This window comes from Hyperolius riggenbachi, chromosome 4 (genome assembly GCF_040937935.1).
Source record: "Hyperolius riggenbachi isolate aHypRig1 chromosome 4, aHypRig1.pri, whole genome shotgun sequence".
NCBI classification, from domain to species: Eukaryota; Metazoa; Chordata; class Amphibia; order Anura; family Hyperoliidae; genus Hyperolius; species Hyperolius riggenbachi.
Window position 1 is genome coordinate 377941595 of NC_090649.1, and position 13870 is coordinate 377955464.

Below are 13870 nucleotides of genomic sequence, written 5' to 3' on the forward strand. Positions count from 1 at the left end.
TAAGGCTAATGGTGGCCATACACGGTACAATAAAAACGTTCGATTTTCCCGTTTATTCGATCTAAATGATCGAATTGAATGAAAATTGAAAATATTTTTTTTTTCGATCAAGAAATTCAAACGATTATCCCGTTTTTTCTGGAAAATTGATCGGACATGCTGGAAAAATCTTTATATTCGATCTAATGGAATAATCGAACTAAATTATCTAATTGAAAAATTGTACCATGTATGGCCACCTTAAGAATTATTTTATTCTAAACGCATTTTAATTGGGATAATAAGAAAAAAAAATTGAAAAAAGTCATTATTTATCACTTTTTGGCCATTATAGTGTTAAAATAAAAGTTCTACTGTGGATAAAAGCCACACATTTTATTTGCCCATTTGTCCCGGTTATTGCAACATTTAAAAAATGTCCTTAGTACAATGTATGGCGCAAATATTTTATTTGGAAATAAAGGTGGATTTTTTTCAGTTTTGTGTTGGGATTTTTATTAAATAAAAGTGGATTTTGGTGTAATTTACTATTTGGCTGCAAGATGTCCTCAGTCAATTTTTCCAATTCACCTACGTAAGTACGTGAATCGTGAAGTAATGCGTGGCACTGTAACAACAGGAAGATACAATGAATGCAGGCATCTCATAGACGTCGGCACTCATTGAATCAGGGACTTAGGTTAATGAATGGGAACTGCGTTCCCATTCATTCATCCCACCGATAACGGGCGACGATGGGAGCACGCGCGGCCATGTGCGCCACTAAAGACTTATATTCACGGCCCTGGTACTTCAAGTGAAGTTTTGCGGGCCGTGAATATACTGCACAAAATGTAGTAAGTTGTTAAAGATGGCTTATCTAAAATTCATAGTTTAAGTTGATTAATAAAACTTAGGTCAAATGTTATCATATTGTGATCATTGATGCCCAAGTGCTCCTGAACATGTATAATACCTGATCAATTTTAAATGACAGAGTCAAGCACAGCATTACCCTTGGTTGTTTCAGTTACCATCTGCGTAAAGTAATTGTTTCTTAGTGGTGATAAAAACATCTGTCACCAGAATAAGTACCTTTAATATCCCATGAATGCAGATTGACAATTATTGCAAAGAGGTCATAAGCTGAGTCATGCATTTTGCAATTCATCAGCATAGAAGTGATACTGAAAACCATGATTGTATTAATGACAATGAGTTTAGAGAGAAAAGAAAATGGATGCAAGAATGGACCTTGTGGTTCACCAACAGGGTGCAACTATGGGAGGAGTTAGTATTTCAGTATCAATCGTAACTTTGCACACATTTCCACTCACCAGTTTAAAGATGATCCTGCTGATGAGTCTGACAGAGTCAGTAGGAATGTTAGGGTAAACACTCTTCAGACACCTACATTCTCTCTTGTGGTCTTTCCAAGCATTTCTCTAAAAAAAACAAATAAATATAGATAGATTAGTAAGAATAATTAATTGACCTATTTAAACATGATATCTACTGTTTTGATAGTGTTTATGCGTTACTTACTTACATCCCCACTTTCATCTAATTGTGCAGTGTGTTTTAAGGCTTGTACACACGTGCAACTTTTCCACTCAACTACTGTCCAAACTTGGTCTGCTAGATGATAGTTGGGCATGTGTACACGTGACAAACAACTATACGAGCTACTGATAATAGCACCGTTGGTTGATATCAGGCAGTTGGCCACCATTGGGTTGATATCAGGCAGTTGGCCATGTGTGTACAAGTCATTTGAACAGCTTTGAAGTCATTTGTACTTATTTTGAATGTGGCCATGTCATGCAGTCTGTCTGCCCCCTTGCATGTGCAGTATGCAAATGAATTGGTCGTTCAGTTGGTTGGTGCATAGAAAATACAAGTCTTGTAATTGCTCGGTCATGCAGTTGGGCATGTCGTCGGGTTGGTTGTGCGCTTTTGTTGGATGTGTGTACAAGCCTTAAAGAAAACCTGTAATGAGAAAAAGTTCCCCTGGGGGGTACTCACCTCAAGTGGGGGAAGCTTCCGGATCCTATCGAGGCTTTCCCCGTCCTCCTGTGTTCCACGGCGGTCTCGCTGTGCCCCTCCGAACAGCGGGGATGTAAATATTTACCTTCCCGACTCCAGCGGCGCAGGCGCAGTATCGGCTCTCTACTCGGAGATAGGCGTAAATAGCCGATCGCTGTCGGGCCGCTCTACTTCGCAGGCGCAAGTCTCCTGCGCCTGCGTAGTAGAGTGGACCTGACAGAAATCGGCTATTTCCGTGCTGAGAGCTGCAACAGCGCCACCCGCTGGAGCCAAGGAAGGTAAATAAATCTAACTTGTCAGGCTTGTCAAGACAGGATTGTGGGAGACTTCAGGGGAGCCAGCGCTGGATTGCCTGCAGCTAAAGGGAAGGGGGAAGCCTCATTGGGACCCTAAGGCTTCCCCCTCCTGAGGTAAGTAACCCCCGGGGACGTTTTTCAGTACAGGGTCTCTTTAAGAATGTTTCTACTGATTTCAGTAAGGAAAAGTCTTTAGTAAACTTTTTATGGCAGAGAGGCAGGTAAAATGTACACAGGACAAAGCTTTTACTACTTGTAAAGTATAAACAAAATAGCATTATATCATCACCAATGCCCTTAACTTAACTTGTCTGCACTTAAAACTGGCAGTAAAGAAATTTTTTTTCGCAATTCATTCACATGGGAAGTGATTTCAGCCAGGCAACCTCCGTGCTGCTTCACTAGAGGGAAGCAAGTGGCAGTGGGGATATGGAGGGTGGGGGCAGTCTTTTTTTTTTTTTTTTTTTTTTTTTTTACTAATAAGTTTTATTGAGTTTTGCATAAAAACTAACAGCAGTAAGTAACAGTTTAAGGTTACATGAGGTGAATAAAGTAATAGCAGATTTACTTACCTGGGGCTTCCTCCAGACCCTAGAAGCCTGTTTCCCTGGCTGCAGCTCCGCTCTCAGCCAGTTTCCTGGGGTCCCCTCGTTGAGGCCGCAGACCCGAATGTGCCTACGTAGGAGCTGCTACAGAAGGGACCCCAGGAGACTGGCGGCTGAAGAAAAGGCCCAGGTAAGTAAATCTGCTATTGATTCACCTCATGTATTCTCCAGGCCCAGTCCAGTCCCCTGCAGAAACATAGCACGTAAAGTCTACGTATACTGTAAATTATAATACAGGCATCCTAATCCTGTTCTGATTCATACTCTATACCAGGGGTCCCCAAACGTTTTGGGTTGAGGGCCGGGTCAACATACTTCAGACCGCTGGTGGGCCGGAGTAAACATAAAATGATGTAGAAGTCTTTGCGGACCAGACAGTGAGGCATACCCAGGTGACAATCTGCAAGCCAATTGGACAGCAGTGTCACCTGATGTGGAATTTGATTGGAAACCAGCAAAATTTCTGCTTTCTGGCTTCCATGTGGATGGGGGTGCTGCACTGCTATTCCATATGTGGACCACCAATATTTAAAGATGTAGCTGACTGCATTTATAAGCTATACATTTTCTGTGTGGGGGGCCGGTAAGAAAGCCTTAGGGGGCCACATTCGGCCCGCGGGCCTTAGTTTGAGGACCACTGCTCTATACCGTGATCTTTAAGGTATTTAAGCCATGGTGGCCATAGCCTATCAATCTTAGTGGGACAGCTCCTCTGCAGATAAGCAAGTTAGTAAATTGGCAGAGAGGCGTTTACCAATCCCCTGTTTTGGGGCTTGTTCCTGTATCCAATGTAGGATTACCGTCTTTCTAGCATAGAAGCATAAAATGTTTGGGGAAGTCTTTTTTTTTAACAGGCAATTTGCAGGCACTTGAGAAGGAACAAAAAATCTAACAGAAAATACTTTTTTTTTTGTTTAACTACCTATATGAATGGACTCTTAAATAATACAAAGGAAACCTGTTGTCTGTGGCTAACAAATTTCACAATGAGTTTAACCACTTCTTTTTTTAAGTGCTCAAGTATTTGTACTTAAGTGTGTTTAAAAAACATGCAAGTAAAAATGAGGTCATAGTTATGGGTGACTTCAACTTTCCAGACATTGACTGGAGTATTGAGGCTACCCATTCTGGTAAAAGCAGCAGATTTCTGGCATCACTACAGGACAGTTACCTGACTCAAATGGTAACGTAACCAACTAAGGGGAATGCGTTACTGGATTTGATCATTTCTAATAGACCAGATAATGTATTAAATGTGCAGGTTCAAGAACATTTGGGAAATAGTGATCACAACATGATAACGTTTGATCTGGTGACTGATAGGCCGCAGGGCAGTGGGACCACTAAAATTAGGAATTTTAGAAAAGCAAAGTTCAATCAACTCAGGCAGGCACTAAGTTTAGTGAACTGGGATAATGTACTACAAGGGGAGGACACTGAAGGGAAATGGCAAGCTTTTAAAGGATACCACAACTGACATGTGGCATAATGAGTTAGACATGGGTATGTACAGTGCCTAGCACACAAATAACTATGCTGTGTTCCTTTTTTTCTTTCTCTGCTTGAAAGAGGTAAATATCAGGTATGTAAGTGGCTGACTCAGTCCTGACTCAGACAGGAAGTGACTACATTGTGACCACACTGATAAGAATTTTCCCCTTTTTTATCTCTTTCTTGCTCTCAGAAGCCATTTTCTTCTAGGAAAGTGTTTTATAGTTGGAATTTCTTATCAGTGAAGGTCACACTGTAGTCACTTCATGTCTGAGTCAGGACTGAGTCAGCCACTTACATACCTGATATTTACCTCTTTCAGGCAGAGAAAGAAAAAAAGGAACACAGCATAGTTATTTGTGTGCTAGGCACTGTACATACCCATGTCTATCTCATTATGCCACATGTCAGTTGTGGTATCCTTTAAACTTATTCTCAATCAATATTGTAGTATGTATATCCCATATGGAAACAAAACGTCTAGGAATAAAAAAAAGGCCTCTATGGATGATTAGAAAGGCTAGAGATAAAACGAATGGGGAAAAGAATGCCTACAAGGTCCGTAAACAGGAGGGGACCGAGGCTGCATTAAAGGAACACCTAAGCCAACCTAAAAAAATGAGATTTACTCACCTGGGGCCCTAACAGCCCCCTGTAGCTGTCCGGTGCCCACATAGACTCGCTACAATGCTCCTGGCCCCGCCGACAGCCACTTCCGGTTTCGGTGACAGGAGCCGACAGGCCGGGAACGCGAGTGATTCGTAGCGTTCCTAGCCGCAATAGCAGTATAGAGGGCACTATTGTGGCCAGGAAAGCGAAGAATCACTGGCGTTCCCGGCCTGTCGGCTCCTATCGCCGAAACCGGACGTGGCTGCCGGCGGGGCTAGGAGCATTGGAGCGAGTCTATGTGGGTACCAGACAGCTGCAGGGGGCTGTTAGAAGCCCCAGATAAGTAAAACTCATTTTTTTAGGTTGGCTTAAGTGACCCTTTAAGCAATTATAAGGAGTGCAATAAAAGTTGTAAAAAAGAAATTAGGCTGGCAAAGATTCTGGGCTGGTGCACACCGAGCGGCTTTTTGGGCGTTTTCAGATCCGCTTGCGGCTGCGGATCTGCTTGGTCAATGTATCTCAATGGGGTGGTGCACACCAGAGCGGCAGGCGTTTTGCAGAAACGAAAAATGCCTGGGTGAGGCATTTTTTGGATTTCGGATGCGTTTCTGCCCCAATGTTAAGTATAGGAAAAACGCAAACCGCTCTGAAAAACGGCACTTCAGAGCGGTTTTGCAGGCGTTTTTGTTACAGAAGCTGTTCAGTAACAGCTTTACTGTAACAATATATGAAATCTACTATACTGAAAACCGCAGCAGCAATCCGCAAAACGCCTCATAAAAATTTAAAAAAGCGTTTAAAAATCTGCTAGCATTTTGCGGATCTGCTAGCGGGTTTTGGTGTGCACCAGCCCTAAATCTGAAAATCAAATCGCTAGGGATATCAAATCTAGCCCAAAGAAGTTTTACAAGTACATCAACTCTAAAAAAGGTTGACTGTATTGGACTCCTAAAGGATGAGGGTGGAAACTCAATGGTGGATGACCAAGATAAGGCAGAGTTATAATTCTGTCTTTGCTTCTGTCTTCAAAAGGGAAACATCACTGTTGCAAATTACAGATGCAGAAGAGTCTCAATCTTCCAACTGTAACATTAAATACTTAACTCAGGAAGAAGTGAAGGCAAGACTAAATAAATTAAAAATAGACAAGGCACGTGGCCCGGATGGCATGCATCCTCGGGTCCTAAGGGAATTAAGTTCAGTTATAGATAAACCCCTTTATCTTATCTTTTGTGATTTTCTTTCAACTGGCAGAGTCCCAGTGGATTGGCGTAAAGCCCACGTTTTCCCATTATTTAAGAGGGGCAAAAAATCAGATCCAGGAAATTATATACCTGTAAGCTTAACATCAGTTGTATGCAAACTATTTGAGGGGTTACTAAGAGATACTATACATGACTTCATAGTAGAAAATAATCTTATTTCTCAGCATCAGCATGGGTTTACTAAAGACAGGTCCTGTTTGACTAACATGCTCAGCTTTTATGAGGTAGTGAACGCTACTGTGGATATTGGGAATGCTGTAGATGTGATATACTTGGACTTTGCAAAGGTCTTCAACACTGATCCCCACAAACGCCTGGTGCAAAAGTTGAGGATGCAAGGACTGGGGAAGAGTGTGTGTGCATGGATAGGGAACTGGCCAATGGACAGAAAACAAAGAGTTGTGGTCAATGGATCATACTCAAAATGGGTGACTGTAAGCAGGGGTCTGTACAGGGGTCACAATCATCTACTCTCAGGAAGATAGTGACATATTGCAACAGGATCTGAATATGATGGTTACATGGGCACATAAATGGCAGATTAAATTAAATGTTAAAAAAATTTAAAAATCATGCATTTTGGTTGTACCAATGGTCTAGCACCATACAAAACAAATGGGATACAGTTGGGGACATCAAACTTGGAGAAGGACTTAGGAGTACTCATCGACAACAAGTTAAATAATCATATTCAATGCTGCAGCTAAAGCTAATAACATTTTTGGATGCATTAAAAGGGAAATAAAAACTCGAGATGCTAGCAAAATATTGCCCCTGTTTAACTCTCTAGTAAGGCCACATCTGGAATATGGAATTCAGTTCTGGGCACCACATTACAGGAAAGATATTGCAGTTTTAGAGCAGGTGCAGAGACGAGCAACAAAATTGATACGTGGGATGGAAGGTCTCACTTACCAAGAAAGGTTAGATAAACTGGGTTTATTTAGTCTAGAGAAAAGACGCCTTAGAGGTGATCTAATTAACATGTATAAATGCATCAGAGGGCAATATAAAAACTTGGCGGATGAGCTTTTTGTCCCTAGGCCTTCTCAAAGGACATGATCTGCGTATGGAGGAAAAACGGTTTAGCCATTTATTTAGGAAAAGGTTCTTTACAGTAAGAGTGATTAAGATGTGGAATGCATTGCCACAGGAAGTTGTTATGGCAAATTCTATACCTGCATTTGAAGGGGGCTTAGATGCTTTCCTTGCATTGAAAGACATCCATGGTTACAATTACTAGGTAATGCCTAATGATGTTGATCCAGGGATTTTATCTGATTGCCATCTGGAGTCGTGAAGGAACAGTTTCCCTTTTGGGGCTAATTGGACCATGCCTTGTAAGGGTTTTTCGCCTTCCCCTGGATCAACAGGGATATGTGAGGGAGCTGGCTGGTGTTGTACTTTGTTTTCTGGTTGAACTCGATGGACGTATGTCTTTTTTCAACCCAAATAACTATGTAACTATGTCACATAAAAGGATGCACCAATTAAAGTCCTAGTTCACCCAACAATAAAAAAAATTTGGAGGCTGAATAGGGGATTATACCATTACTCACACAGTTTTTTTTCACATCTGATGCAGGTGTGCCATAAAGATTCCCGTTAGAAAAGTCTGTCATATGACCCATGTACAAAGAATAGACCTACCGGCAGAGTGGGAGTTACTGACACTACCTATTATAACCAGCAGCTAATAACAAAATACTATAATTATATACCATACATTAAGCTTGCATAATGCATGAAAAAAAACTTGCCAAAACTAGCTCAGTTTGCTACCCAAGAGGCCTAGAATAAATCTTTGGCACATGATTTGGAGCTGCCAAATGATTTAATTTTGAAAACATGTAATAGGCCTCCTGGAGGTGATCGTAGGGTCAGTTTCCACTTGATTGAAATGTGCATTGTTTCCCCGTATTTGAGTTCCCTGGGGAACACTGCCTATTCCAGCAATACCATGCTGTCCGAATCGCATGCTGGTGTGATTGTGGACAGCAGGCAGGCAGGCAGCAGTTTTTTTCGTTCCCCACATCTGAATCCTTATAGCTGTGCATGGCCGGCTACAGGGATTCAGATGTGTAATCGCATCTATGCACATAACAACGCACGTCGGCGCAGTGGAAACCGCCTCTTAGAGGCTTACTTTACCTTTCTACCCACCATCTGTCAGCTGAAGATTTTGCATTATATTTTTGCAAAATGCATATAATACCTGTTCGACAGTCCAGCCACCTGCTCCATGTTCCTTCTGTCTGCTTGTTTGCTGTAACGATAGGTGTCAGCAACCAGAGAGAATCTGATTCTTGGCGATCTGCAGTATCCCCAAGAATACAGATATACCTGATTATTGAGGATCTGCAGTATCGCCAATAATCCAAGTTTAACTAACCTCTAGACACCTGAAGCGTGTAAGTGTTTGGTGTAACAGTAGGAATTGGACCAACGGGGTAGCAGGTGGTCCAATAAGTAGAGAAAGACTCTACTGCAGTCAAGGGCTCCAGGAGGGGGAGTCCCTGACTGGTTTTGCAGCAAGGCCCCCTCTGAGGAGCAGAGGACCCCTGCAGGAGGACTGAGCACCCAAGGAGTGGGTGACAGCCAGAAGGTCGGGCAGGCCGGGTCGGCAACACACAGACAGATAAAGTACAGAGACAGGATTCGGATTTGGTAACCAGGGACAGGCAGGGTCGGCAACAGTAGATCAGATGTGCGAAGGTACCGAATCAGAAAGCAGAAGGGAAGTCAGGAGAGCTACAATTCATAAACAGATATCCAATAATGCCTAGTCTAGAGTGTGAGGTCCGTGGTCCCACACCCAGGAACTGGTCTAAGAAATAACACAGATGATATACAGTATTCCTAGTCTGGGGTGTGAGGTCCGTGGTCTCTACACCCTGGAACTAGTCTAAGGAATAACACAGATGATATACAGTATTCCTAGTCTGGGGTGTGAGGTCCGTGGTCTCTACACCCTGAAACTGGTCTAAGGAATAACACAGATGATACACAGTATTCCTAGTCTGGGGTGTGAGTTCCGTGGTCTCTACACCCTGGAACTGGTCTAAGTAATAACACAGATAATAATACAGTGAACTGGCTAAGTGTTGATTCCCAGGTCCACCTGGTTCCACCACACTGAAGGATCTGACTAAGGTCTGAGTGCTAACACATAGGTATTCGCAACGTCAGACAACCAGCAACTGACAGGCAAGGAGTATATATAGCAAAGCGCTCCACAGCGCCGCCCAGCTCCTATCAACCAATCACCTGCTGAGCTGGGATCAGCTGACCGCCTTGATCAGCTGACCCTTCTCCTATTGGCATAAAGAGCCTGTCTTGCGGCGCGCGCGTAGCTCTCCATCTGTGTGCACTACTAGGTCCAGACAAACTAGACGCATGTTGCTGCGGGGAAACCGCCGCTCTGTACGCGGACACCGCCGCCTCACTGTCAGAACGCGCGGCGGTTTCTCCGCAATCCATCACATTTTCTCACTCAATAGACACCCCTCCTCTTTCTCCTCTCTGTGACCAGTCACTCACTCTAATCTTTGTAACAGCTTTCACTGCCTAAACTGAACAGTACTTTTCTTCACTAATCTCTAAAGCACAGGCACAACCTGCACTCTGGACCCTATTCCCTTTTATCTCATCCTCCATCTCTGCTCCTGTTTAATTTTAGCTTTAACAACTACGGTAATTTCAACCAATCCATCTCCACTGGCTTTTTACCTTCCTCATCTAAACAAGCAAGACTACCACCACTTACCAAGGCACCTTCTTTGAACCCTACCATCCTCTCTAGCTAGTGTCTCATCTTGATTCTTCTCTGCTTCAAAACTGCTGGAACGGCACATCTATTCAGAAATGTCTGCCATTCTCTCTACTAACTCCACCCCGCTAAGTTTTCTTCAACTCTCACCATTCCACTGAAACAGTTCATACTAAAAGTGGCAAATGACCTCTTAGTGTGAAATTCAAAGGCCAGTTTTCTGTACTCATAGTTCTTGACCTTTCCTCTTCCCTTGACACTGTGGATCATTCTCTGCTTCTCCAGACCCTCTTGCCACTAGAGATCAAGGACCTATTTACATTCTTCGATTCACTCTTACCTGCCTGGATGTTATTTTGCCATCGCCTACTCTAATGCTAACTCTGCTCCATGCCTGTCTGTTGGTGTACCACACGGTTCTCTTCTTGAACCTCTTCTCCATCTACATTCACTCATAGCCTGGTACAATTAATGCGCTCTTTTGGTTACTAATATCACTGCTACACTGATGGCACCCAAACCTCTTAGCTCCTGAACTCAAAAAATAGAAATGAAAATGTTAAAAATAATAGAAACCAGTTTAAATATAAAAAGGCATATGAACTATTGATAGAAAAGCAATACAAATACATTTATAAAGGGCTCTTCAATTGCATTGTGACCTTTTAGAAAATAAAATCTAAAGTAAATGAGATTGAGTGGGAGCTAAAAGAAGAGAATGATAAATAACAAAAACAAATGACCTCGGTACAAGATCAGAAAATTTTATGGGACACATTCTATTCACAATAAACTTCTATGAAGTACTTCAGAGGTCTTTTGAAGGATTTTTTTAATCCAATTTACCTGGCAAACAGAATTGCAGTATTGGGCAAACTTGCACTGGGAACACCTCTGGAGTTTTTTACTCCTGAAATTAAAATGACATCAGATAATTATAAATGTAATAAAAATTATGAATGGACAATCACGAGTTTGGTATTATTTGTGGAACTAAAAATTCATGAGTTATCACAAAAAAAATCAAGTTAATTGCAATAGGTTTATTTCTGTTAATGTGAAATCTCACTTTTATTGAGAATAAGCAACTCTCACACAGCTAAAGGACACTTATGAGTAATGAGTGGACTGTGGAGGCTGCCATATTTATTTACACTTAAACAATACCAGTTGCCTGGCAGCCCCGCTGGTCTATTTGGCTGCAGTAGTGTCTGAATCAGAAACAAGCATGCAGATAACCTTGTCACATCTGACAATGTCAGAACCTCCTGATCTGCTGCATGCTTTTTCAGGGTCTATGGCTAAAAGTATTGGAGGCAAGGGATCAGCAGGATAGCCAGGCAACTAGTATTGTTTAAAAGGAAACAAATATGGCAGCCTCCATATCCCTCCCATTACAGTTGTCCTTAACTGTATATACTGAAATGTGTCAGCAGATATTCAATACATGTAACTTGTTCTGGTGCTCATGTAATATGTCACTGCAGTGAATTAGAATTTAATTTTTCAAAACTGCTCTGAAATTTCTTCAGAAAAGTAATTGTGCAATTACAAGTTTTCAGTTTTAAAGCTCACCTCAAGTCGCATTTCTAAGAATATCATCTACTATTAAAGCACACATGAAGAGATAGGGATATGTAGGCTGACATATATATTTCCTTTTGAACAATGCATATTGTCTGGCTGTACTGCAGATCATCTGCCCCTAATACTTTTAGACATTGACCCTGAACAAGCATGCATTTCAGGTGCTCTGACTGACTGCAGTCTGACTGGATGAGCTGCATGCCTGCTTCAGGTATGTGACTCAGACACTACTGCTGCTCAAGAGATCAGCTGGATGCCAGCTTTAAAAGGAAATCATAGGACAGTCTCCATATCCTTCTCACTTCGGGTGTGAGCAGCAAGATACAGACTGAATCTCTTCACCATTTCATACCATAGGCTGGAGGGTTAATATTTGCGCACAAGCATTCCCATTGCTCATGTACATTTTGGCAGAATCCTATCTGCACTAATGGTGCACAAATTGGATGTTTATAAAGATCTGTTTCTGCAGGAAGTGGTTAAATTGAAGCCTATTGCAGAGGCAGTCTCTGGTGCAGGCAGGAGCCTTCTAACAAGAATTTACTCACTTCTGTTGTCAGCGGAAGTGATGGTCATATCTAGAAGAACTCATGGATAAACATGTGATTTGTTTGATCAGCTGATAGATTCAGAAAGCTCTGACTTGTTCTGATCACATCCTGGTTTAGCACATGATCATGACTAGCAAATCAGAGACTTACACACAGTATCTATCACCTGACCAAACCGATTACATGCTTCTTCAGGAGTTCTCCTAGACATGACCATCACTAGACATTAATGGTTGTGTGTTGAGTTATTTTGATGGGGCTGTAAATTTATGCTAGGTACACACAATGCAATTTTCAGACAGATTTACTGTCAGAACGATTATTTCCAACATGCCCGATTTGATTTCCGATCAATTTTTTGAATTATTTTTCATAGAAGTCTACAGAAATTTGTTTAAAAAAAAAAAAAAGCAATCGGAAATCAGGTCGGACATGTTGGAAATAATCGATCTGACGGTAAATCAGCAAGAAAATTGCATTGTGTGTACCTAGCATTACACTGTTCTGCAAGAAGTATACTGACTACATTGTTTTTCAAAATGTCATATCTTGTGTTGTCCCCATGTAGAAGTCAGCCAGCACACCAAATGCCTGAAGTAAATTGAAGTACGGTAAATTTATCAGCAATTATCCATGGTCCAAAGTTTCATGATCACTATGGACACCTTTCTAAAGGAAGATAGTAAGGAATGAAGCCCCTGCAGGCCAGGATTGCTGGGGTCGGTGTGCTGGCTGTCTTCTACATGAGCCTCAATTTACTAAGCATTACTGCATTCGGTAACGCAGAAAACAGCAGATTTTATCGATCATCTTGCCAAATGCCAATTCACTAAACATATTACTGCGCTGAAATGTAAAATTACCAACCAGTGAGGTAAATTACCGACTTGTGCGGTAAATACCTCAAGAAACATCAAACTGCAATCCACGAAGATTAAAGCATTCATTAAATCACGTAAACATGTTCGGTATTTATTTCCAGCTCTGACCAGTCTTTAACTCACAATCTCCATGCGGTAAAAGTTGACAGATGTAGCAGACAGGTATTAGGGAGAGCCAGACAGCCCTGCTTCTCACCCCATTTGATCGGATACTCTGGTGGGCAGGACTTCAGAACGGCAGAGCCAGAGGAGGAGACATTTAAAAAGGTTTTTCTGTATCCCTTTAGGTAGAAGAGCTCTCTCTAGTTAGCAGAGATGCACACTAAAAGGGATGTTGGGGGTGCACTGGACAGAAAATAGAATGGCTCATTCACAGACTTGTAAGAGAAGGCTGATAGCTTGCTGTCTTACCTGCTCCACAGATGGCGAGACTACCGAACAGGGCTTAGTGAATGGAAGCATGTTTTTTTTTTTCGGTACATTACCGAACTTCTACTGCATGCGGGAAACCTAATCAATTTAGAAAGAAAGATTAAAATATCGAACGTGGTATTTAACCGACCTAAACTATTTTACTGAACTGCCCTTAAAGAATTGAGGCCATTTTATGTTACGATTGATGGAATAGTGGCCAAACAGCTATACAGCACCCATTTTCTACAAGGCTATTGAGCCAAAGCAGTGTAAACACTAAACCTGCTTTTGATGGGCCAGTTTTTTCTGCTGATAAATTACTTGTCTAAAATGTTTTTAGTGAATTGTTTTATTTTGTGCATTTTAATAATTTTAAG

The 13870-nt window shown here is 41.8% G+C and overlaps 1 protein-coding gene across 3 annotated transcripts in view; it reads right to left on the reverse strand.

The window, feature by feature from the left end:
- The window catches only part of SMYD3 (SET and MYND domain containing 3), a 437216-nt gene that overhangs the window by 401557 nt on the left and 21789 nt on the right, over positions 1-13870 (reverse strand). For all 3 annotated transcript variants that reach the window (XM_068232068.1, XM_068232066.1, XM_068232067.1), the window contains exons 2-3: positions 10907-10970; positions 1317-1424 (exon numbers count right to left, since the gene is read on the reverse strand). In XM_068232068.1, the coding sequence (XP_068088169.1) occupies positions 1317-1424; positions 10907-10970 (172 nt within the window). The remainder of the gene's footprint in view (positions 1-1316; positions 1425-10906; positions 10971-13870) is intronic.